General features: G+C 45.2%; 1 protein-coding gene across 1 annotated transcript in view; it reads right to left on the bottom strand.

Annotated features, from left to right (window-relative positions):
- Positions 1–1,122: 1,122 nt before the first annotated feature.
- LOC111138635 (membrane bound O-acyltransferase domain containing 1) overlaps positions 1,123–25,730 on the bottom strand; it is a 114,033-nt gene continuing 89,425 nt past the window's right edge. The window contains exons 9-13 of the mRNA XM_022490666.1: positions 23,827–23,930; positions 21,247–21,311; positions 18,753–18,885; positions 16,353–16,504; positions 1,123–1,773 (exon numbers count right to left, since the gene is read on the bottom strand). Coding sequence (XP_022346374.1) covers positions 1,647–1,773; positions 16,353–16,504; positions 18,753–18,885; positions 21,247–21,311; positions 23,827–23,930 — 581 coding nt within the window. The 3' untranslated portion in view covers positions 1,123–1,646. The remainder of the gene's footprint in view (positions 1,774–16,352; positions 16,505–18,752; positions 18,886–21,246; positions 21,312–23,826; positions 23,931–25,730) is intronic.

The following is a 25,730-nucleotide window of genomic DNA, read 5'->3' as shown; positions in this document are numbered from 1 at the left end:
TAAGGTATGAAATGGTATTGAGTTGAATTCGGTCATTTCTGCTACCACGTGAAAAAAAAAGTCACCCACTCAGCAGTATCATGCACTTAGAATACTGGGGCATAGAGAGGTACGACTTGCTAGCAAGAGCGCTAACAAAACCAGTTCAATGTTAAAATGTAGACTAGAAAGGGCGAATATTGGCTGGAGGTCACAGATGCAGGGGCAAGAAGATGGGCTGTGTGTGAAGGGGCCTGCCCTCAGGGTGAGCATGGAGGGGGAAAGCCAGCTGAGAGCCAGGGCAGAGCAGGTTGGGGGGGGCAGGGACCACCTCTCAAATAAGGGAGCTCAGTGGAATGGGGTACTGAGAGGGGAGATCTCTCAGAAGAGGGAGCTCATGAAGGGAGGCTACTGATAAGGGGAGTGCCTCTGCCTGCCACTCTGTCTGCCTGTGCTCGCTCTCTCTCTCTCTCTCTCTGACAAATAAATAAATAAAATCTTTAAAAAAAAAAAAAAAGAAAGAAACACAGTATTCATTCAGTATGCAACCCATTTTTGACCATCTGATTTGAACAGGTTCTCTTCTCCCAAGGCATTTATTTCAGGGCACACCATTGCAACATGTAATTATCAGCATCACCATTATTGTTTTGCACACTTGATACCATGTTTCTTTCTCCCACATAGAATTACTACCCAAGAGGAGTCCCTGAAAGGAACCACAGCACATTCATAACAAAGATAAAAATGATCTTCAGATTCAACTAAAACAGTCCGATTTCATCAGCTGCAAAATCAGAAAAGTGAAAACCAGCCCACGTGTCATCACAGCCATGATCATTCACACCTCTATGAAATGAGGGGAGCAAAGAGAAAAATGTCTGTTGCTTCTTACCAAGCTTCTATATAATTTTAAATTACTTTTTTTTAAAAAAAATTACTTATTTAAAAGACATTTTGTTGCCTTTGGTGGCGAAACATTTGGGTGTTTCTCAAGGCCATCCCTGGGCAAGGCAGAGGGAGCATGTGAAATGGAAAATAGTAGCCCTTCCTAGACTCCTGGGGTATGCGCACAGGAGACTTTCTGATTTCCAATCTTGGCTCAGTTCAAAGAAAAAAGGGAAGCATTCTATCCCTGCGAGGAAAAAAAAATGCAGCCTACTTCAGGGCATGCCTTTCAGTCCATTGAAGTGTTCACAACAAGTCCTCCTGGCTCCTCTTGCAGGATCGATCCTCTCCTCCACGGTCTTCTGTGTAGTCACTGTGCTCAAAGGGTCTGCAGCTTCCCGAGGAACAACTGTGTCTGGCTGGGTATGTTCTAGAAGACAAGCTCTGTTGGTAACCACCTTCTGCCTTCTGGAGCAGATGTCCAGGTTCCAGGGATGGGAAATCATGCCAGAAAAGCAAAGACCCAGCAGCCCAGAATGGCTAGTCTCTGTCTACAAAGCCGGCACAGTCTCCACACCACTCAAATGTCCTCGGAAATATTAAATCAACTGGACATGGCTGACTTAATCATATAAAAGGCTTTATAAAATCCTCCCTGCACTTAAAAAAAAAAAAAAATGCATGTAAACATCACTTCCAAGTCCCTGGCGAACCCTTGAGTCTTTGATCTCCTCTTTGTGACATTTTACAGTTTTACTTGCTCGGCTTCCTTGGAGGGATCAGTCTTTTTTTTTCTTATTAACGGAGTTCGGAGTCTGAGGCTGCCTCTGGATATGAGCGTGTGGTTTGATTGGCAGAAAGAGTATTATCAGGAGACTTATGATGTGTAAATAAAAATACATGGACCTAGAATAAAACATACACAAAAATTAAATTGCACACAAGGATACAAACGGAAAATGTCACATGGGTGTGATCACACCATCTGCAGTCCAGCAAGTGCCCGGCTTCAGTCCACACCGCAGAAACCTCCAGCAGGTGAGCAGGCCACAGAAGGGCCAAAGCCACAGGACTGGGTACAGCAAACTCATCAGCCTGTCTGCAGACAGACATATAGTACTGTCCTGCTGCCAGAAGCAGACGAAGAACATTAATCCCACGACAGACCGTCAGAATCCCCTAATACTCAAAATATATGAGGATACAGGAAAATGCAAACCCTATATTCTGTTCCCTAGAAACAAACACAGCTTACACTTTAGCTGATGTACGCAAGCATAAGGGGTTCTTCTTGTGTGTGTTAGGAGCCAGAAGAATCCAGATTTTCAAAGCTTACTCCATAACTCTGAAAATCGCTTTCATCCAAACTAATAAGAAACAAGTGTTGCTTTTGAGTCTGTGGGACTTTTATTGCGTAAATGTGTTCAGCATGCTGAGCACAAAGTGGACCGTACTGGGCGTATCTGTAAATGTAATTGATTAGAAACAGCCTGCATTTGTACAATTGTTCTAGATCCTTTTGGAAAGACTGACTTAGGCTTTCTCCAATGCTGTTTGAAGAGCAAGGGAAAAGTAATGTTAAAAGGAGGGGAAAAGACCCACAATGGATTCATGTATCATTCCTCAGCTTCTGTGATCATAAGGTCAGACACATTGGAATTTACTTTAACCCACTGAGCCACCCAGGCGCCCCCGGAATCTGATAATTTACTTATCCCCTAAACTTCCCCCAAAATGTCTACAGAATAGTCAAGACTTCTAACAGAAGGGAACACATCTTCACTCATTCTCTCAATAAGCATTTACTGCTTAGGGTGTACAAAGCATTAAACGAGGATCTACAAAAAGGCAAAGCCCCCATCTCTTCCTTCAGGGGGATGGGAAACAAGACAAGTATAAGAGGTAAGGGTATACTTTCCCCCCACTGAGCTGGAGGACAGGTTTCAAAACCCCCAAGTGGATGTCTCAAACTGTGGATAGTGCTGAACCCTCTGTATACTATGTTTGCCCTACATGTACCTACCTATGGTAGAGTTTATGAATTAGGCACAGTATGAGATTAATAACTAATAATGAAATAGAACAATTATAATCACATACTATGAAAATGTGGTCTCTTCTCTCAAAATCCAGTATAGTGGTACTGTACTCACCCTTCTTGAGATGATGGGAGATGATTAAATTAGTAGCGTGGGGCTATGACTGACCTTCTGACCAAATACATCAGAAGGAGGATCATTGGTCTCCGGAGAGCAAAAGACCATGACAGAAACCATGGAAAGTAAAAGTGGGCATGAGGGGCTCCCAGAATCGAACCAGCCCCAGGTAAGTGAGCAACTCATTTATTGTCTAAACCAGAACACAGAGAATGAAAGAATTCTACAAACAGACACAATAGCTCAACAGGTGTAAACTAGGGTTCGCAACAGACATAGATTTCAGCCTGCACATCTGTATACTTTGCTCTTGCATTTTGCCATAACCTCTCTTATGTGACCAGAGCTACATTGGAACAATTATGTTAAAGCCAAATATTTTAGGAGTCAAGGGAAAAATATTTCAAACCCCTGGCAAAATTTAGAAACCTATTCTGACCCACCATATTTTCCTAAAATTTTAAGACCTATTTTATCTTTTTATTATGGAAAAACAACATTTATGGAGCACACTAGGGCTGATCTAGGTACTCCAGATGCACAGATGAACAAGGCACAGTTCCCACGCTCGAGGACTTTTTATCTACAAAAATATCTATACAAATTCTAACATCCTTGCACGTGAATTTAAGGGTCATCTACTTAACGTATATAGTTTTGCTTTTCAAAATGAGTTCACAGCAAGGCTCTGCTATGGACTAAACATGATGGTATTTGGAGAAGTAGAGCTTGGAGAGGTAATCTGGTTGGGTGGGGCCCCCATGATGGGATTAGTGCCTTTATAAGAAAATAGAAACCAGAGCTGATGCTGTCTGTGTGTGTGTCTCTCTCTCTCTCCTTTCTCTCTGCCAAGTGAGGGCACAGTGAGAAGGCAGGCTTCCTTAAGCCCAGAAGAGAGCTTCCACCAGAAACTGAATCTGGGGCGCCTTGATCTTGGACTTCCCAGACTCCACAATGGTGAGAAATTGTTGTTGAATTCACTGTCTGTACTTAGTCCTAGCATCCTGAGCGAAGACAGGTTCTTTCATAACACACTGAAGTGCTCACTTGGGACTCACTCACAGCTTAGAAGAAAGAAGATTAGGGAGGAATTTAAAGCTATGAAGTCATGATAGAGTGAAAACTGACTACGTTTAAAAATAAAGCAGGTCTGAAATTGAAATGTTAAGCAGCGAAGGACAGACTGAGAAGCCGATTTGCATACACCTGCCATTCAGGGCTGGTTACAGTACAATTAGCCCCAAGTGGGGAACAGATCTGGAATGTAACCAGACCCACCTCCACTAAAAGACGATTCCATTTTCATTTCTTCCATCAGTTTCAATGATTCTCTTAAGAGATGCTGAAAACATTTTTTTTTAAATAAAGATTTTACTTATTTATTTAAGAGAGTGAAAGAGCACAAGCAGGGAGAGCAGGAGAGGGAGAAGCAGGTTCCCTTTTGAGAAGCCATCTAGGATCGCCTCTGGCAACATGTGACTTAAAATTCAAATTAATTAAGATAAAACTGAAAATTCAGTTCCTCAGTCATACTAGCCACATGCGCCCATGGCTAATATGCCAGATGGCATTTCTGTCATTGCAGACACTTCTAGGGGACAGAGCTGATCTGGATAGGGAATGACTGCGTGTGAAGAGAAACGGAAATCTGCTTGGGTGATCTGGATTGGATCTGATTCTTCCCCTAGAGCCCCCGAGTGTAGGAACCAGCATGCTGTAGTCTGTTACATGCATGTTATCTCAAACAAATCCCTATTTAGCCTGATTGTTCACCAGTAACATTCTTCCCAAGTAGCTTCTCCCAAAGAAACGTTCTTTCTACTGTTCTTGCTGCAAAGGAACTTTGGGTCTGAAACTCCGGTCCAACTGTGTGAGTTTTCTTCAGTTACCCACTCTGAGTTTCCACTTCCTGCAAGGATAAACAGGGATCCTGACCCCTGCTTCTCTCTCCCCCAGCTCACTGCTAGTTACCACAGAGTCTACCCTCTGCCAACACTCATGGCACTTGGGGCTTCAGTGCCAGACCTCCTCTAGCACAAGGGGCCTGTCTATGCTATTCCCTGCATCTAGAGCACAGTGCGGAGTGCTCCAGCCTGCCCCCCCCACCCTCCCCTCCTCATACACGCTATGTCCATTTTCATGCCTCCTCTGTAGCCCAGGTCTTAGCCCAAAGGCCACTTTCACTCCAAGGTTGCCCTGGATGGCCAGTCGGAGTCTGATCTTTGTACCATTTACTCAGAGAACAATTTCAGTGAGTAGTTAAAATCGGTCCATTAATGCCTGTCTCCTCCATCAAACTAGCCTCTCCGTGGGACCAGGACTGACTGCTGTCTCTTTTATTCTCACTACGTTCTCACCAGCTTCTAGAACGGTGCCCAGCAAACATAAGGTATGAAATGGTATTGAGTTGAATTCGGTCATTTCTGCTACCACGTGAAAAAAAAAGTCACCCACTCAGCAGTATCATGCACTTAGAATACTGGGGCATAGAGAGGTACGACTTGCTAGCAAGAGCGCTAACAAAACCAGTTCAATGTTAAAATGTAGACTAGAAAGGGCGAATATTGGCTGGAGGTCACAGATGCAGGGGCAAGAAGATGGGCTGTGTGTGAAGGGGCCTGCCCTCAGGGTGAGCATGGAGGGGGAAAGCCAGCTGAGAGCCAGGGCAGAGCAGGTTGGGGGGGGCAGGGACCACCTCTCAAATAAGGGAGCTCAGTGGAATGGGGTACTGAGAGGGGAGATCTCTCAGAAGAGGGAGCTCATGAAGGGAGGCTACTGATAAGGGGAGTAACTCTCAGAGGTGGGGGCTCAGTGAAAGGAGGGTAGGGAGAGGAGGGATAACTCTCAGAGGTGGGGGCTCAGTGAAAGGAGGGTAGGGAGAGGAGGGATAACTCTCAGAAGAGGGAGCTCAGTGAAGGGGATAACTCAGAGTGGGAATATCTCTAACAGGGAGCTCAGTGACAAGGGCTACAGAGAGGGGGTTTGGCTCTCAGAAGTAGGAGCATAATGTGTGTGTGTACTGACAGGGAGGATCTCTCTCAAAAGAGGGAGGTAAGGGAAAGGCGGGTAGTGCAGTCAGAGATCTCCCAGAAGAAGGAGCTCAGTGAACGGATGGCATGGAGAGGGGGATATCATTCAGGAAAGGGAGCTCAGTGAAGGGGGTTACTGACAGGGGAGTGTCTCAGAAGAGGGAGCTCACTGAAGGAAGGTACTGACATGGGGGTATCACTCAGAAGAGGGACCTCAGTGAAGGGGGTATAGTGACAGGGGAATATCTCTCAGAAGCGTGAGATAGTGAAGGGGAAGGTAGTGACAAAGGGGAAATCTCTCACAAGAGGGAACTCAGTGAAGCAGGGCTACTGACAGGGTGATACCTCTCAGAAGAGGGAGTCAGTGAAGGGCAGAGTAGTGACAAAGGAGAAACCTCTCAGAAGAGGGAGCTCAGGGAAGGGGGTAGTAACAAGGGGGATACCTCTCAAATGAGGGAGCTCATTGAAGGGGGGTACAGAAATGGATATCTCAGTAGAGGGAGTTCAGTGAAGAAGAGGTAGTGATAGAGGGGAATATCACTCAAAAGAGGGGGCTCAGTAAAGGATGAGTAGTGATAGGGAGGGTATGGAGAGGGGAGGATATATGATGTATCTGTATAGTGAAGTCTATCATATCTTATATATAAGAATTATAATTTATATATATAAGAATTTCTTATATATAACAAGTATCTGAAACAGTGAAGGGAGGGTATGGAGAGGAGGGATATCTCTCAGAAGAGGAAGTCCAGTGAAGGGGGGTAGTAACATGGGGGATATCTATCAGAAGATGGAGCTCAGTGAAGGGGGTACTAACAGGAGGGATATCTCTCAGAAGATAGGTGTATCTCAGAAGGGTACTACCCTGGGGGACAACTCTCAGAAGATACCTATCTCTCACAAGGGTACTAACCTGGGGATATCTCTCAGAAGGAGTTTAATGAAGGGGGTAGTGACAGGGGGTTATCTCTCAGAAGCAGCAGCTCAGTGAAAAGATGGTAGGAAGAGGGGGTAGATCTCTCAGAAGAGGGAGATCAGTGAAGGGAGGGTACTCACTGGGGGCTATCTTTCAGGAAAGAGAGCTCAGTGAAGGGGGTTACTGACGGGGTGGTATCTCAGGAGAGGAAGCTCAGGGAAAGGGGGTTACTAAGAGTGGGATATATCTCAGAAAAGGGACCTCAGTGAAGGGAGGGTAGGGAGTGGGGGGATATCTCTCAGAAGAGGGAGCTCATTGAAGGAAAGGGTAGTGACAAAGGTAAAATCTCTCAGGAAAGGGAGCTCAGTGATAGGGGGTTCTGATAGATGGTATATTCCCAGAAGTGGGAGCTCAGTTAAAGGAGGGTAGGGAGAGGGGGGATATCTCTCAGAAGAGGGAGCTCAGTGAACAGAGTTTCTGACAGGGGTGCTATCTCTCAGAAGAGGGAGGTCAGTGAATAAGGTTACTCAGAAGGGGAGTATCTTCAATAGGGAGCTCCATGAGGGGGGTTAGCTCTCAGAAGAAGGAACGTAGTGAGTGCGTGTACTGAAAGGGAAGATATGTCTCAAAAGTGGGAGCTCAGTGAAACAGGGGTAGTGTAGGAAGATATCTCCCAGAAGAGGGAGCTCAGTGAAAGGAAGGTACTAACAGGGGGGATATCTTTCAGAAGAAGGAGCTCAGTGAAACAGGGTTATGAATAGGGGGGATATCTCTCAAAGAGGGAGCTCAATAAAGGGAGGGTACTGATGGGGAGATATCTCTCAGTAGAGGGAGCTCAGTGAAGGTTGAGTAGTGACAGGGAGGGTATGGAGAGGGGGGATATGGATGTATCTGTATAGTGAAGTCTATAATTTCTTATATATAAGTATTTTTAACTTATATATATAAGAATTTCTTATATATAACAAGTATCTGAAACAGTGAAGGGAGGGTATGGACAGGAGGGATATCTCCCAGAACAGGAAGCCCAGGGAAGGGGCATAGTAACAAGGGGATATCTATCAGAAGACGGAGCTCAGTGAAGGGGGCTTACTAACAGGAGGGATGTATCTCAGAAGGTTACTAACCTGGGGATATCTCAAAGAAGGAGGAGTTCAGTGAAGGGGGGTACTGAAAGAAGAGGAAGCTCAGTGAAGGGGGGTAGTGACTGGGGTTACCAAAAGAAGAGGGAGCTCCATGAAGGGAGGGTACTGAGAGGGGTGATATTTCTCAGAGAGTGACCGGGGTGGATATCTCTCAGAAGAGGGAGCTCAGTGAAGTGGGGGTACTGATGTGGGGGTATCTCAGAAGAGGGAGCAACATGAATGGAGGGTTAATGACAAGGAAGTTATTTCTCAGAAGAGGGAGCTCAGTAACAGAAGGTACTGACAGGGGGATATCTCTCAATAGAATAGGCTCAGTGAAGGGGTGTACTGACAGGGTGAATATCTCTCAGAAGAGGAGCTCAGCGAAGTGGGGGGGTTACTCACATGGGGGTAATCACTCAGGAAAGGGAGCTCAGTGAAGACAGGCTAGGGAGGGGGGATATCTCTCAGGAGAGATAGCTCAGTCAAGGGAGGGTACTCACAGGGGGACATCTTTCAGGAAAAAGAGCTCAGTGAAGGGGGTTACTGATGGGGTGGGGGTATCAGAAAAGGGAACTTGGTGAAGGGCGGTACTGAGAGGGGGATATCTCTCAGAAGAGGAAAATCAGTGAAAGGAGGGTAGGGAGAGGGGGGATATCTATCAGAGGAAGGAGCTCAGTGAAGGGGGATAATGATGAGGGGTTATGTCTCAGAAGAGGGAGCTCAGTGAAGAGGGTTAGTCAGAGGGGGAATATCTCTGAGAGGGAGCACAGTGACAAGGGTTACGTAGAGGGGAGTTAGCTCTCAGAAGGAGGAGCATAGTGAATTTGGGTACTGACAGGGAGGATCTCTCAGAAGAGGGAGCTCAGTGAAGGGGGTTATGGAGAGGGGTGAGAGCTCTCAGAAGAAGGAACATATCGAGCGTGTGTACTGACAGGGAGGATATCTCCCAAAAGAGGGACTCGGTGAAAGGGCGTAGTGCAGGGAGATTTCTCCCAGAAGAAGGAGCTCAGTGAAAGGAAGGTAGTAATAGGGGGGATGTCTTTCAGAAGAAGGAGCTCATTATGAATAGGGAGGATATCTCTCAAAAAGGGAGCTCAGTAAAGGGAGGGTATGGAGAGGGGGCTATATCTCAGGAAAGGGAGCTCAGTGAAGGGGGGTGCTGACAGGGGGTATCACTCAGAAGAGGGAGTTTAGTGAAGGGGGTATAGTGACAGGAGAATATCTCTCAGAAGAGGGAGCACAGTGAAGAGAGAGTACTGACAAGGAGATTATGTCTCAGAAGAGGGAGCTCAGCGAAGAGAGGGTACCAACAAGGGGGATATCTTTCAGAAGAGGGAGTTCAGTGAAGGAGGGGTACTCACAGAGGGGTTATCATTCAGGAAGGGAGCTTAGTCAATGGGGGTAGTAAGTGGGGATATCTCTCAGAAGAGGGAACTCAGTGAAGCGAGGGTATGGAGAGGGGGATATCTCTCAGGAGAGAGAGCTCAGTGAAGTGGGTTACTGACAGGGGAGTATCTCAGAAGAGGGAACTCATTGAAGGGGGGTATTGACAGGGGGGAATTACTCAGAAGAGGGAGCTCAGTGAAGGGAGGTAGGGAGAGAGTGGGGGGATATCTTGCAGAAGAGGGAGATCAGGGAAGGGGAGGGTAGTGACAAAGAGGAAATCTCTCAGGAGGGAGCTCAGTAAAGGAGGGTACTGATAGGGCCATATCTTTTAGAAGAGGGAGCTAGTGAAGGGGGGGGTAGTGACAGGAGGGATAGTTCTCAGAAGAGAGAGCTCAGTGAAGGGCAGGGTAGTGACAAAGGAGAAATCTCTCAGAAGAGGGAGCTCAGGGAGTGGGGGGGGGGTCAGTAACCAGGGGGATACCTCTCAAATGAAGGAGCTCATTGAAGGGGGGTACAGAGATGGATATCACTCAGTAGAGGGAGTTCAGTGAAAGAGAGGTAGTGATAGAGGGGATGTCCCTCAAAAGAGGGGGCTCAGTGAAGGTTGAGTAGTGACAGGGAGGGTATGGAGAGGGGGGATATGTGATGTATCTTTATAGTGAAGTCTATAATTTCATATATATAAAAAATTCTTATATATATATATTATAATTCTTATATATAAGAAGTATCTGAAACAGTGAAGGGAGGGTATGAAGAGGAGGGATATCTCTCAGAAGAGGAAGTCCAGTGAAGGGGGGGTAGTAACGTGGGGGATATCTATCAGAAGACGGAGCTCAGTGAAGGGGGGTACTAACAGGAGGGATATCTCTCAGAAGATAGGTGTGTCTCAGAAGGGTACTAACCCGGGGATGTCTTCAGAAGAAGGAGTTTAATGAAGGGGGTAGTGACAGGGGTTATCTCTCAGAAGCAGCAGCTCAGTGAAAGGAGGGTAGGAAGAGGGGGGTAGATCTCTCAGAAGAGGGAGATCAGTGAAGGGAGGGTACTCACTGTGGGCTATCTTTCAGGAAAGAGAGCTCAGTGAAGGGGGTTACTGACAGGGGGTGGTATCTCAGGAGAGGAAGCTCAGGGAAAGGGGGTTACTAAGAGTGGGGTATATCTCAGAAGAGGGTCCTCAGTGAAGGGAGGGTAGGGAGTGGAGGGTATCTCTCAGAAGAGGGAAATCAGTGAAGGGGAGGGTAGTAAGAAAGGGGAAATCTCTCAGAAAAGGGAGCTCAGTGAAGCAGGGGTACCGACCAGGGGGACACCTCTCAGAGGAGGGAGCTCAGTGAGGGGGGTTAGTGACAGGGGGGATATCTTTCAGAAGAGGGAGATCAGTGAAAGGAGGGTAGGGAGAGGGGGGATATCTCTCAGAAGATGGAGCTCAGTGCAGGGGAGGTAGTGACAGAGGAATATCTCTCAGAAGAGGGAGCTCAGTGAAGGGAGTAATGACTGGGGATATCAAAAGAAGGAGCTCTGTGAAGGGAGGGTACTGAGAGGGGGAAATCTCAGAAGAGGGAGCTCAGTGAAGGGGGGGTACTGACAGAGGTATTTCAGAAGAGGGAGCTCTGGTAAGGGAGAGTACTGACAGGATCTCTCAGAAGACGGAGCTTACTGAAGTGAGGGTACTGATGGGGTGGATGGATATCAGAAGAGGGACCTCAGTGAAACAGGGGTACTGACCGGGGGCATATCTCTCAGAAGAAGGAGCTCAGTGAAGGGGGGGTAGTTACAGGGAGGAGGGAGAAGAGGGAGAAACAGTTAAGATTGAGTAGTGAAAAGGAGGGTATGGAGGGGTATCTGATGTATCTGTATAGAGAAGTCCATAATTCTTATATATATAAGAAATTCTCATATATATAAATAAAAAATATATAAGAAACATCTGATATAGTGAAGAGAAGGTATGGAGCGGGGGGATATCACTCAGAAGAGGGAGCTCAGTAAAGAGGGGGTACTGATAGGGAAGTGTATTTCAGAAGAGGGAGCTCTGTGAAGGGAGGTTACTAACAGGGAGGATATCTCTCAGAAGAGGGAGCTTGGTGAAGGGGGTTAGTGACAGGGGGATACCTCTCAGAAGAGGGAGCTCAGTGAAGGTGGGGTAGTGATAGGGGGATCACTTTCAGATGAGTTCAGTGAGGGTGGATATTTAGATGGAGGATATCTCTCTTAGAGGGAGCTCAGTGAAGGGGGATATCTCTCAGAAGAGGGAGCCCAGTGAAAGGGAGTGTAGTGACAAAGGGGAAATCACTCAGTAGAGGAAGCTCAGTGAAGGGAAATACTGAGGGGGTTATCTCTGAAGAGGGAGCTCAGTGAATCGGGGGGTATTGACGGGGATATCTCTCAGAAGATGGTGCTTAGTGAAAGGGGAGTAGTGACAGGGGACATATCTCTCAGAAGAGGGAGCTCGTGAAGGGGGGTAGTGACAAGGGGATATCTCTCAGAAGCAGCAGCTCAGTGAAGGAAGGGCAGGGAGAGGGGGGATATCTCTTAGGGAGCTCAGTGAAGGGGAAGGTAGTGACAAAAGGAAAATCTCTCAGAAGAGGGAACTCAGTGAATCTCTCAGAAGAGGGGTACTGACAGTGGGGATATCTCTAGAAGAGGGAGGTCAGGGAACAGAGGTTAGGGAGAGGGGGGATAGCTCTTAGAAGAGGCAGCTCAGGGGTGCCTGGGTGGCTCAGTGGTTAAAGCCTCTGCCTTCAGCTCAGGTCATGATCCCAGAGTCCTGGGATCGAGCCCCGCATCGGGCTCTCTGCTCAGCGGGGAGCCTGCTACCTCCTCTCTCTCTGCCTGCCTCTCTGCCTACTTGTGATTTCTGTCAAATAAACAAATAAAATCTTAAAAAAAAAAAAAAAAAGGAAGAGGCAGCTCAGTTAAGGTTGAGGAGTGACAAGGGAGGGTATGGGGGGGTATCTGATATATCTGTATAGTAAAGTCTATAGTTCTTACATATATAAATTATAAATTCTTATATATAAGAATTTCTTATATGTAAGAAATATCTGATACAGTGAAGGGAGGGTATGGAGAGGGGGGATATCCCTCAGAAGAGGGAACTCAGGGGCGCCTGGGTGGCTCAGTGGATTAAAGCCTCTGCCTTCGGCTCAGATCATGATCCCAGGGTCCTGGGATTGAGCCCCACATCGGGCTCTCTGCTCGGCAGGGAGCTTGCTTCCTCCTCTCTCTCTCTCTGCCCGCCTCTCTGCCTACTTGTGATCTCTATCTGTCAAATAAAATAAAATCTTAAAAAAAAAAAAAAGAAGAGGGAACTCAGTGAAGGGGATTACTTACAGGGGGATATCAGGAAAGGGAGCTCGGTGAATGGGGGGGTTCAGATAGGATAGCTCTCTGATAGTTGTATGGGTCATATCTGTCAGAAGAGGGAGCTCAGTGAAGGGGTGTAAGGAGAGGGGGTATATCTCTCAGCAGAGGGAGCTCAGTGAAGGGAGTTACTGGGGGGGGCGGTATCTCAGGACAGGAAGCTCAGTGAAAGGGAGTTTCTGAGAGTGGGGTATATCTCAGAAGAGGGTCCTCAGTGAAGGGAGGGTAGGGAGTGGGGGCTATCTCTCAGAAGAGGGAGATCAGTGAAGGGGAGGGTAGTAAGAAAGGGGAAATCTCTCAGAAGAGGGAGCTCAGTGAAGCAGGGGTACTGACCAGGGGGATACCTCTCAGAGGAGGGAGCTCAGTGAGGGGGGTTAGTGACAGGGGGGATATCTTTCAGAAGAGGGAGATCAGTGAAGGGAGGGTAGGGAGAGGGGGGTATACCTCTCAGGTAGTGACTAGGGGATATCTCTCAGAAGATGTAGCTTGGCGAAAGGGCAGTCATGACAGGGGGATATCTCCCAGAAGAGGAAGCTCACTGAAGGGGAGGGTAGTGACAAAGGGAAAATCTCTCAGGAAAGCGAGCTCAAGTGAATGGGAGTACTAAGAGGGGGGATATCTCTCAGAAGCTCAATGATGGGGTTTCTGATGGGGGGATATTCACGGAAGTGGGAGCAAAGTTAAAGGAGGGTAGGGAGGGGTGGTTATCTCTCAGAAGATGGAGCTCAGTGCAGGGGTGGTAGTGACAGAGGAATATCTCTCAGAAGAGGGAGCTCAGTGAAGGGGGCACTGACTGGGGATATCAAAAGAAGAAGGAGCTCTGTGAAGGGAGGGTACTGAGAAGGGTGAAATCTCTCAGATAGTGACAGGGGGATATCTCTAGGAAGAGGGAACTCAGTGAAGTGGGGTTACTAACAGGGATATCTCAGAAGAGGGAGCTCTGGTAAGGGAGAGTACTGACAGGATCTCTCAGAAGACGGAGCTTACTGAAGTGAGGGTACTGATGGGGGGGATATCAGAAGAGGGACCTCAGTGAAACGGGGGTACTGACGGGGGGCATATCCCTCAGAAGAGGGAGCTCAGTTAAGATTGAGTAGTGAAAAGGAGGGTATGGGGGGTATCTGATATATCTGTATAGAGAAGTCTATAATTCTTATATATATAAGAAATCTCATATATATAAATAATAAATATGTAAAAATATCTGATATAGTGAAGGGAGGGTATGGAGCGGGGGGATATCACTCAGAAGAGGCAGCTCAGTGAAGGGGGCGTAGTGACCAAGGGGAAATCACTCAGAGGAGGGAGCTCAGTAAAGAGGGTGCACTGATAGGGAAGTGTATTTCAGAAGAGGGAGCTCAGTGTAGGGACGGTATGGGGGCGGGGGATATCTCTTAGAAGAGGGAGCTCCATGAAGGGAGGTTACTAACAGGGAGGATATCTCTCAGAAGAAGGAGCTTGGTGAAGGGGGTTACTGACAGGGGGTAGCTCACAAGAGGGAGCTCATTGAAGGGGGGTTAGTGACAGGGGGATATCTCTCAGAAGATGGTGCTTAGTGAAAGGGGAGTAGTGACAGGGGACATATCTCTCAGAAGAGGGAGATCGTGAAGGGGGGTTAGTGACAGGGGGATATCTCTCAGAAGAAGCAGCTCAGTGAAGGGGAGGGTAGTGACAAAGGGAAAATCTCTCAGAAGAGGGAACTCAATGAATCTCTCAGAAGAGGGGTACTGACAGTGGGGATATCTCTAGAAGAGGGAGGTCAGTGAACAGGTTAGGAAGACGGAGGATGGCTCTCAGATAGTGATGGGGGTATATCTCTCAGAAGAAGGAGCTCAGTTAAGGTTGAGTAGTGACAAGGGAGGGTATGGAGAGGGGGGATATCTGTATAGTAAAGTCTATAGTTCTTATATATTTCTTATATATAAGAATTTATAATTTGTATATGTAAGAAATATCTGATATAGTGAAGGGAGGGTATGGGGTGGGGATATCCCTCAGAAGAGGGAGCTCAGTGAAGGGGGTTACTTATAGGGGGATATCAGGAAAGGGAGCTCGGTGAATGGGGGGGCGGTTCAGATAGGATAGCTCTCTGATAGTTGTATGGGTCATATCTGTCAGAAGAGGGAGCTCAGTGAAGGGAGGTACTGGTGGGGGATATCATCAGAAGAGGGAGCTCCGTGAAAAGAGGGTATGGAGAAGGGGGGATATCTCTCAGATAGTGACAGGGGGGCTATCTCTCAGCAGAGGGAGCTCAGTGAAGTGGGGGGTACTTACAGGGGGATTTCTCTCTGAAGAGGGAGCTCAATTTCAATGTTCTTACTCCAGAGCTGAAAGGGTTTGTGCTCCTCCCTCTGTAGCAGCTACACTCTGAGCTCCTGTTGCTGGAGACTAGAATTCTTCCAGCTATTCTGGCATCCCCTGTCTAGACACATCTGTGCATAAACCAGCTCAGCTTCCACATCATACTGACATAACTCCTATAAGCTACGTGGTGGTACAGAAACAGACTTCCCTAGAAATACATACTTCCCTCCACCTTCTTTTCCTATAACCTGTGGGGGAGAAACAATCTCTCTACTTCTAGACCTTGCTATCTGTGTATTGAGTAGGAAAAGCCGCTCTGATCGTTTCTGACCCGTGGGACAACTACGAGGAAAGCCCCCACTGAGGAGTAGGGCCTGTTTGTGTTGTTCGGTTTTAAAGCAGAGCTAGGACTTCAGAATAACCTACAAAGGCCGGGGCAAGCTCTCAGTCAGTGCATACAAGTCCGTGCCGACCGAGTACAGACCGTACGCCAGGGGCTAGGCTGAGCCCTTTGCACGTTTCCCTCATTTCAATCCTAAAAGGGCACTTTGTGAATGAGTCTACTCTTAAACTCACTTGTAGGTGAGAAAAGCCAGGTAAGAGCGTCATCACTTGCCCCAGGTCACACAACCACTTGGCAATAGTAGAAACAAACTCTATCAACCTCAGTGAAATAGCAAAAGTAACCGAGAGAATAGGTTTAGAGTTCCTCAGGACCCCTGGGGGTTGACTATAAAGGCCTGGCATCTCGGGTCTGGTCTGGGCTATCTCTTCCCCCCCACCCCCCAGCTCACACCATAAACTCCTCATGTGAACACCAGCTGCTACCCGCCTCTGTCCAGCTCTCAGGATGCCCCCTGAGATTCCAACATAGCCTGACCCCGGGAAGAAGAAGCAAGGGCAGCACATTCACCCTCTTGAGTTTATAATCCAGACGTAGCCCTTCAAAATTCACGGTCCTAGCGTCCCTTCATTATGTCAGGAATATCCAAAGGGTTGCCCACCACCAGCTTCGCTCAGGGGTACTGCTGTGTGTCTGCTGCGATCCCTCAGATAAGCAACTCCTCTCGAAGCTGTCTATGGACATTTTCACATCGAAGCTATATTTAGAAGCTCTTAACACGGAGTGATCCAGTTCACCAACCCCCAAGTCAAACACAGAACAGACCAGGGTAGGAATCAGCCCCTGAGAACAATGGAAACTCACTTATATAAGCTGATGGTTGGCTCCACGGCCAACATGACGAAGGGTGCGACGGTGTAAGAGACAGCCAGCTGAGTGACCGCCCAGGTGACCACATCATATGCAACCTGGAGGGCTTTTGAGGAACGGAAGTAATGGCGGAAGTTGTTCCTCACCTGCAAGTCAAGGAAGGCAAAACCGGAGGTGGGCATGAAAAATAAAAACTTTTATTTTGTGCATGTAGGCCATATACTTCAGGAATACAGGCGATCCAAAGTACCATTATGGTTTTTATTATTATTATAAAAATACTTATGTCCAAAGAACAAAGAACTAAGCCAAAAAATTTATTTTTTGGACCTCTCCTCAGAAAAAGCACTGTTTATAAACTTGGCACATAACCTTCCAAGCCTTTCTCTACTCAACATACCCATATTTGTATTTTCACTGATGGCATGGATTTTCTAGCCTTTTTTTTTTCCACTTAGTAATGCATCAAAAATCTTATTCCATGTCAGCAAACATTAATCTGATACAATTTTAATTATGGAAAATTTCGCTTTCCCATAATTAATTTGTAGGTCTTTTGACATATGGGACTAGATGGGCCTCCAGAAAGAAACCTAATTCCCAGATCCAAGAATCAAAGGCTCGGCTAAAACAATGGCATGCTCTGAGGTAGGTTAAAAACTCCTTCTTGGCCCCAAGTTCAAGAGAGAGCCAGAGCTCCCTCCAGTGGGAATGCATGAGTGGTATCAGAAAGCCCGTAAGACATTTTATTAGAGTTCATTCTCCTGGGAAGCCTGTTCTATCAACCCTCTCTACCCTCTACCTAACTCATTTGCAAAAAATATTTCCAGGCCATCCAAAAGAAAGGCTTGATATAAATCAATGCTTTTATACCAGCTGAGATCACAGAGCTAAAGACATCTTCAGGAATAATACTCTGGATATATTAATAAAATTCTCGTCCTTGTTTTAGTGTGTCCCAGCCATCTGTTCTTTACTTTTATAATCTAAGTAGGTAGATGAATGGCAGAAGAGAAAATGTGTTCTGTTTCCCATGTACAATACATACTTTATTCGAAAAGTACGCTGATCAGCATAAGTTGTAATCAGTTATCATTCTTGTTCATCATATATTCCAGCAAACATTCACCTAATTAAAACACGAATTCCGCTGGGAAGGGACTCTTGTTCACTGGGGTATCCCAGTGCCTAGAACCTAAACTGGCACATAGGCGGGCTCCGGAAATATTCATAGAATACATGAATTAAAGAATGAGTGAATAGCTCTGTTGGTGCTCCTAAATTCACACCCAAAATAGAGTTTGACAAATGTCATTAAAAATTCCTGGCATCTGAATAAGGAAAGCCATGATCATTTTCAAATTGCGACTAAATCAAATACAAAACCCTATTTGACAATCAGAACGTGCTGAGCTACAATTTCTTACATTCATGCTCCTCTCGTTCTTTAAGGGTAGGCATATCTTTTATGTCTTTATCGTCCTACTCTATACCCAGCAGATGATAGCAACACTCTAGGACAAACTGAAGGCTACCTCAAAAACCTAGAGAACCAAATTTATAAAATTCACAAAGAATTTTACACAAATTTACTGGCCTCTCAGGCCTGAGAGCATGAAAAGTTAGAGCAATCTCTGACAACACAGTTCCAATGATTACAAGTTTACCGTCTGCACAGACTGAATTATTTCTAAACTTAGGCTAATGAACTAAGAAATTAAGAGGACTATAAGCAAAATGAAGCCTATAGAACCCCAATTACTAATCTTCACCTGTAATTGGCAGACTTTTCGTTTAATGATTAAAAATATTCTCAGCCTCTAAAGAGATAGGTCCCTGGGTAGTTCAGTCAGCTGAACATCCAACTCTTGGTTTCGGCTCAGGTCATGATCTCAGGGTTGTGGGATCAAGCCCCAAGTTAGGCTCCATGCTTAGCACAGAGTCTGCTTGTCCTTCTCCCTCTACCCCCCGACCCCCACTCACACGCTCTCCTTTTTTTTTTTCTTTTTTTTTAAAGATTTTATTTATTTGTCAAAGAGCACAGGCAGACAGAGTGTCAGAGGGAGAAGCAGGATCCCTGCAGAGCAAGGAGACCGATGCGGAACTTGATCCCAAGATGCCGGGATCATGACCTGAGCTGAAGGCAGCCGCCTAACCAACTGAGCCACCCAGGCGTCCCACATGCTCTCCTTTTAAAAAAAAGTTTTCATCTTTTTAAGGTATTACACATTCATTACTCCTAAAATTCCTTTTGTTTTGCAAACACCGTCTATAAATAACATGTAGATAGTTCATTTTATGGCCCACAATTTCTATATATTAAAGTATTTCTCTAATGGTGAATAGAGGCATCAGATGATTAAGGAAAAGCTCCTACAACCAAAAGAAGCTTACCGTTCTAGCTGCTACTGTGACGAGAATTCCAGTTAAGAAGGTAAAATAGTATCCAGGATAGACACCATGCCACAGGGCAGACAAGATGAAGGTTAGTACCGTGGGGTACCAAGGAACCCGTTCATAACATACTCTGTGGAGAGAGGAAGGAACGAGTTATAGGTCAGACCAGAAGCGTCTACCTATGCTTGCGTCTTCAGACCATCCAAAAATCATTTGATCAATTCCCTATCAGGGACTTCCAATACAATCCCAGCAGCCTGAACTCCATGTCCTGAATGCTACCACAGGCCATTCACAGTCCAGTCATTTGGGGAAAGGAAAATGAAGTTTCAACCTTTGATCTGCATGGAACTAAATGATCTAGACATCATCATACTATATCTAAAAAAGTTCAAGTGGTCACTCTATGCCTTACAGAAGCTTATTCCACCAATACCCTAATCTATCAGGAATACTTATGGTTAAGTGCCACGGGCACTAAAAATTCTTATCCAGATAGCATCTTTAGAAGCAGATATCCTCATCCAATCAAAATTAATTCATCTTTCCAACATGGCCCCTTTGCCACCAAACTAGCCAACACAGCACACCTTTTCCTCTCTCTTGGCAATGACTCTAGCACAAACTCAGTGTGTTAGCTACATGACTTTTCAGATCTTACAGTGTCCACGGGATTTCAATCCATGAATTTGCTTTAAAAAGTGATACTGTGAGGGTTTGGAAGTTGTCTGCAGATAACATGAAGATCTTTGACCCTTGGTTGTTTATTAAAACAAATTCAATCTATAAATCGCCAATGGCACCATGTGGTTTAGTAAACAAGAGGACCCAAATACAAAATAAAATAGGAATTCAAATAGTAAACACCAATGCAGCTCTGTATGGGTTGTCAAAAGTAACTGATCTGAACCCAGACTGGAGATTATGGCTCCCTTTTCATACAAAGAAAGAGCATGCATCTGGGGGGAGAAACACAGGACTGGGATGCCCCTTGCAAGGTTTCTTTAAAACAGGGTAGTTTGGGGCACCTGGGTGGCTCAGGTGGTTAAGCATCTGCCTTCGGCTCAGGTCATGATCCCAGGGTCCTGGGATCGAGTCCCGTATTAGGCTCCCTTCCCCCTCTCCCGTTCCCCCTGCTTGTGTTCTCTCTCTGTCTCTCAAATAAAATCTTAAAAAAAAAAATGGGGTAGTTTGCCCAGGTATTTGTTTCTTACACTCTTTATTGTTAGTACAAATAAGATATTTCATTTTCTAAAATAATTTTTTAATTTTTTTTTCATTTATTATGTGCTCATGTATGTTCAGTCATCTTAGAACATAAACTCCTAATGGAGATGGTGACTTCCATCTAAACCTATCCTTGGTACACTGGGATTACCTAATATACAGAAATAGAGTTTTATGCTAAAATTATTGTCAAAATACAGGGCTCCTGGGTAGCTCAGTCCGTTAAACATCTGCCTCCAGCTCAGGTCATGATCCCAGGGTCCTGGGATCAAGTCCTGCATTGGGCTCCCTGCTCAGTAGGGAACCTGCTTCTCTCCCTCTCCCTCTCTGTTATTCCTCCTGCTTGTGCTCTTTTGCTCTCTGTCAAATAAAAGCTTTAAAAATAAAAAAGTATTGACAAAATTAATAGCAATAATAGGTGCAAATAACCCAAAATCGCATGTCCAGATCAACCTTCAGATGATAGACCATGAGCTCACTTTGGAGTTGTTACTATACCTTGTCTTACCCCCCACGTTGTGACCTGTGAAAAACGCTATGGATCAAAAAACAGGATCTCCAGCCTGATAGTTTCATACTTTCCCTGCACTCATAGGAATACACAGGAGCTAGAGTTTGTTGCTTCGAGGATAGCATATTACTAGTTCTATATTAAGTGAGGTTTCCAATTTTGGAATGTGCAGAGAAACAAAAGGACAGAAACGTGAACAAAAAACACAGTGAAAAAGCATAACTGTCTGGGGTACCACAAAGCCTCTAATGCTAGGTGTAAATGGAGATCATCAGTGATTTGCTGCTGACATTGACCCTGCTTGACGTCTGAGCAATGTACCCCCCTCTAGGTAAGAGGGGGCACAACACAGAGGTTTAAGAGCCGGCCCTGGAGACAGTCTGTTGGGGCTCTTCTCTAGTCGTCATCGGCTGTGTGACTCTGGGCAAGTGACCGAACCTCTCTGTGTTTCATTTTCCTCATCTGTAAAGTGGGGCTAACTATTAACCTCCCGTGGGATTGCTATGAATAGGAAGTGAGTGGCTGATACCCAGGAACAGCACTATGAAGAGATTCGATAAAATAAATACACTGCACTGTGACCTCCTCACATCACTCCTTTCCTACTTTTCCACTTCCAGGGCATAGACGTTCATACAAAACAAAAGTGTCGGGTGACCGCATCATGGCTGGCAGAGCAGCCGGGCATCTGGTGACTTCCATCTAAACCTATCCCAGTGCCATGAGGGATGAGGTCATTTGTATTTTCCTTACCGTTTTAGCCAAGTCGCTGTCTGAATATTCCAGTTTTCTAAGTACATTTTGAAACTTGTGGCAGTCTAGAAAGAAGAAAATAACACCTATCATTAGCTTTAAAAATACCCCAAGTAATGGAAAGTCATCCCCAGAATTTCCCTGGCAGCCAGAGATGTGCTATTTCAACGGAGACTCCTCCGTCAAGAGTAAATCAGCTGTTCCATCCTACACAGTAAAATTTTCCGGTATTTGTAAGATTGACTTTGCACCAGAACTTGGCTTGCAAAGTCTTCATTTCCCTCAAAATTTATTTTCAAGTTATAGGAAGACTGCAGGAATGTCCTGTAGGTTCTTCTTCCACTCTAGTTTAAAAAAAAAAAAAATTTTTTTTTTAAGTCATCTGAGTTTTAAAACTAAACAGTCTCAAAGAGGCTTCACCGCAGGAAAAGTTTGATTGTGTCAATTTAGGGCCTTTCTGGAGACAGCCTAAAATGATCCATCATCATTCGCTATGTAACCGTCTATAAACTAGGTCTGTCTTGTGAACTTATTCTACAAATAGCCACTCAGGTTCAAATGTTTCCAGCTGTATTTAGAATACAACAATTAGAATTCTAATATTTAGAATATTAGAATAGTGAGCGATTTCATGCATGAAGGGGTCTCAGTACAAAAAAAAAGAAAACATCACCCAACTGGCAATGATACAGGTACCAAAGAAGAGAGATTCTAAAATAAGCCATCAAGTGGGTTTTTAATTAAATAAATGTTAATTAAAATTTTTCTTTCAAAAAGGTCTTATCAAAGGCTGGTATTACAAAGCATAAAGCAAACATTCAAGAACTGGAATTCCTAATAAAGGTGGAAGTGCCACTTTTTTCTATTTCAACCATAAGAAAATCCTAGCCCACACACTGACTGGCCTAACACAGTATGTTTGGAGAGGAGGAGAGAGGAGATGATGATGGATGGATGGATGGAGCTAGATAGATAGAGGCTAGATATTTTATTATGACTTTTTATTTCAAAAGCCTGAGGGTGTTATTTATGTCTGCTGGCAAATGTTATATGCACAGCTTCAATGTACCTTAGCTAAATCAGATTTCCTTGGTTTTCCTTAGCTCTTTGCTATGACCTTTACCGAATATGCAAACTCCCCATCTAGTTTTCCTTAGTAATAAGGATATAACTTCATAGCTTAGCCCTTTGCCCAGACCACATCCCACAGTGAAAGGACTGTGTCTTGGTGTACTGGTGGGCAGCCAAAGGCAAAAGGGAGCCTCTGGAAAGTACAAGTATCCACAGCGCTCCGAGGCAGCCAGCAGTGATCCAAGACTTTTGAGGAAGAGAAAGTTTCAGTGGGAAAAGGGAGCGAAGTCATAACACTGCCTCGGATCGTCATCTGTATAGAAAGGAGAACCTTGCAGATTATCTACACTGCTTTTCCAAAAATGAGAAATGGTTCTGGGGGCTGCAACTTGGTTTAAGCCAGTTAAGATGAAGAGACAAGTCAGGCATCAAGAAGGCGGAGAACATCCGCCGTGTCTCCTTCTGGCCAAGCGTCCATCTAGTGGGAAGCAGGTGGTCAGTCTCCACATTCCTGGTTTCTTGCTCTAAATGCACATTCCCCTCCTGCTCACTCTCCAGTGGCGCCCCGCCTGCCCTGTGGTGGGGGAAAACCACGACCAACAGCACATCTGAGTCACCTGGCTAGAGAATCAGTCCTTCTGTAAGTTGAGAACCTTGTCCTTACTCCCATCCAGCAGCAAGGAGGAAAGGGTCAAAGATGGAGCCTTCCACTCTGCTCACAATGCCAGGAAAACCAAGAATGATGTGCCCAAAAAGCCCACCTCTGAAGATGTCCTCATCTTCAGAGGCGTGGTCCAAGAACAAAGCCAACGAAAGACAAAAACCACACGGATTCGGGGCGCCTGGGTGGCTCAGTGGGTTACAGCCTCTGCCTTCGGCTCAGGTCATCATCCCAGGGTCCTACGATGGAGCCCCGCATAGGGCTCTCTGCTCAGCAGGGAGCCTGCTTCCCCCTCCCTCTCTGCCTGCTTCTCTGCCTACTTGTGATCTCTGTCTGTCAAATAAATAAATAAAATCTTTAAAAAAAAACCACACACGGATTCTAGTGGCCTAAAAGCTATGTGCCATGGCCATTCTTCTTAAAAGCAGCTGGATTAGAAATGTTTTAAAAGGGACCACAGAGAATGTTTGCAATATTCAAAATCTAAATACAGGAGCTTCCCGTCCGTACTCCTGACTGAAGAAAGTAGACCGTGAAACAAGAGAAAATGACATTTGTACTTTCTAGTTGAGAGAACAGGAATGTAAACCACAGAAAGATTTTCCTGGCTCTTTTACAGATTTCCGCATGTCATGCTTTGAACCTTTACAACTGTCAAGAAAGTGGGTATCTGTAAAAAGACAGGAAAAAATTCTAAGACGCAGGACGTCTAGGAGCCTGCTGGACCTGGGATGCCCCGATCGTTTTCCCTTGGACACTCTGAGGAAGAGCTCACAGGGATACCACTGAAAGCAAACCATTTGCTTTATTCCCCGTGGGAGCTTAATTCAAAAGTGTAATAGACTCACCTCGATTTTCCAGATGTTTAGGTTAGAAAGCAGATCCCAACAGAAATTTCCATCCTTATCCACTCCGCTGAACCCAAAGCCAGCTGCGTTATTCACTGCATCAGCTATGGTTTTTAAAACAACACATTAAGATATGGAACAAAAGTCACATTGCTGCTTTAAGAGATATTAAATGTCTGTCTAGCTTGACAGACATTGAGATGTTGATTGAGAGATAGGCAGTAGTTTCTCCTTGGAAAAGAAACGAAAACAATTGAAAGGACCTGGTACCATTATAAATCCCAGAAACCTTTTGCGCTCTTTGGTGGCCTTAATTTTTATTCATTCATTTGTATTCATTCACTAGCATTTAGTGTGCGCCTGCTTAGTAAGAAGGCAAGAGATCCTCCTACAACGCAAAATGAAAATAAAAGAAAAATGAATCAGAACAAAGCAACAGGAGTTAGTGACCCACTTGATGTAAGGGGAGATGTCTAAGCTCAGAAGCAGAGGCCAGAAGAAACAGGGAACTGAGGGGACTTGGACAGGTCCAAGAGCTGTCATTTAAAGATGGCATCAAATGAATGGCACAGCATTAAGTCAGGAGGAGAACCAGCTCTGAAAGTGAAATTGGAGCTCATTCTGGACGTATTAAGCATGACATGCCAGTAGGTATTAGCCGGGGCTGCCAAGATACAGTTAGAAAAGCTTAGAGCACAAGACAAAGAGCAGAGCTAGAGATGTGAATTCGGGGTCAGCCACCATGGAGACCACACATGGACCCAATTACCAAAGCATCCTACCCACACTCAGTTTGCGAAAGCTCCCGCTTCCATCTTTATTCCACTTCACAGAACTGTAAGAAAATGTCCCCCTGCCATGAGTATAATGTTTCTAATTCCTTAATTATGCAATGTTGTAATCAAATAGAGATCTGATGAAATCAACATACTTTTATTATGAAGACCAAAAGGTTAATTGTCTCTTTTCACTTAGTTTGTTAATTGTTAGAATATTTTATTTAAAAAATAAACTTCAACACCCCCAAAAACCAAGTAATCTCATTAAAAAATGGGCAGAAGATGTGAGCAGGCATTTCTCCAAAAAGGACATCCAGATGGCCAACAGACACAATGAAAAGATGCTCAACACCCCTCAGCATCAGGAAACTGCAAGTCAAAACAACAATGAAGTGTCACCTCAACCTGTCAGGACGGCTAAAAAAACACAAGCAGCAACAAGTGTCGGCCAGGGTGCGGAGAAAAAGGAGGCTTCTCGAACTGTTGGTGGGAATACAAACTGGTGCAGTCACCGTGGAAAACAGTATGGAGGTTCCTCAGAAAATAAAAATAGAGCTACCCTATGATCCAGTAATCACACTATTGGGTATTTGCCCCCAAAATACAAAAATACTAAGAGCTACACGCACCCCTATGTTTATAGCAGCATTATTTACAATAGCCTAACTATGGAATCAGCCCAAGTGTCCATCGATGGATGAGTGGATAAAGAAGACACACACACACACACACACACACACACAGAGGAATATTAGCCATAAGAACAATGAAATCTTGCCATTTGCAATAACATGGATGGGGTGAGGATTATAATCCTAAGTGAAATAAATCAGAAAGACAAATACCATTGATCTTAATCCTATGTGGAATTCAAGAAACAAGACAAACATAGGAAAAGAGAGACAAACCAAGAAACAAACTCCGAGCTACAGAGAACAAACTGATGGTTCCCAGAAGGCAGATGGGGTGGGGGGATGGGAGAAACAGGGGATGGGGATTAAGGCATGCCCTTGTCATCATGAGTGCCAGGTGACACACAGAAATGATGAATTACTATATTGCATACCTAAACTAATAATACTCTATGCTAACTACATTGGAATTAAAATAATAAAAAATAAGTAA

The sequence above is a fragment of the Enhydra lutris genome, unplaced genomic scaffold, assembly GCF_002288905.1.
Source record: "Enhydra lutris kenyoni isolate GAN:26980312 unplaced genomic scaffold, ASM228890v2 scaffoldscaffold93, whole genome shotgun sequence".
NCBI classification, from domain to species: Eukaryota; Metazoa; Chordata; class Mammalia; order Carnivora; family Mustelidae; genus Enhydra; species Enhydra lutris.
The sequence above is the reverse complement of the archived record's forward strand: the minus strand, read 5'-3'. Positions and strand labels throughout refer to the sequence as shown.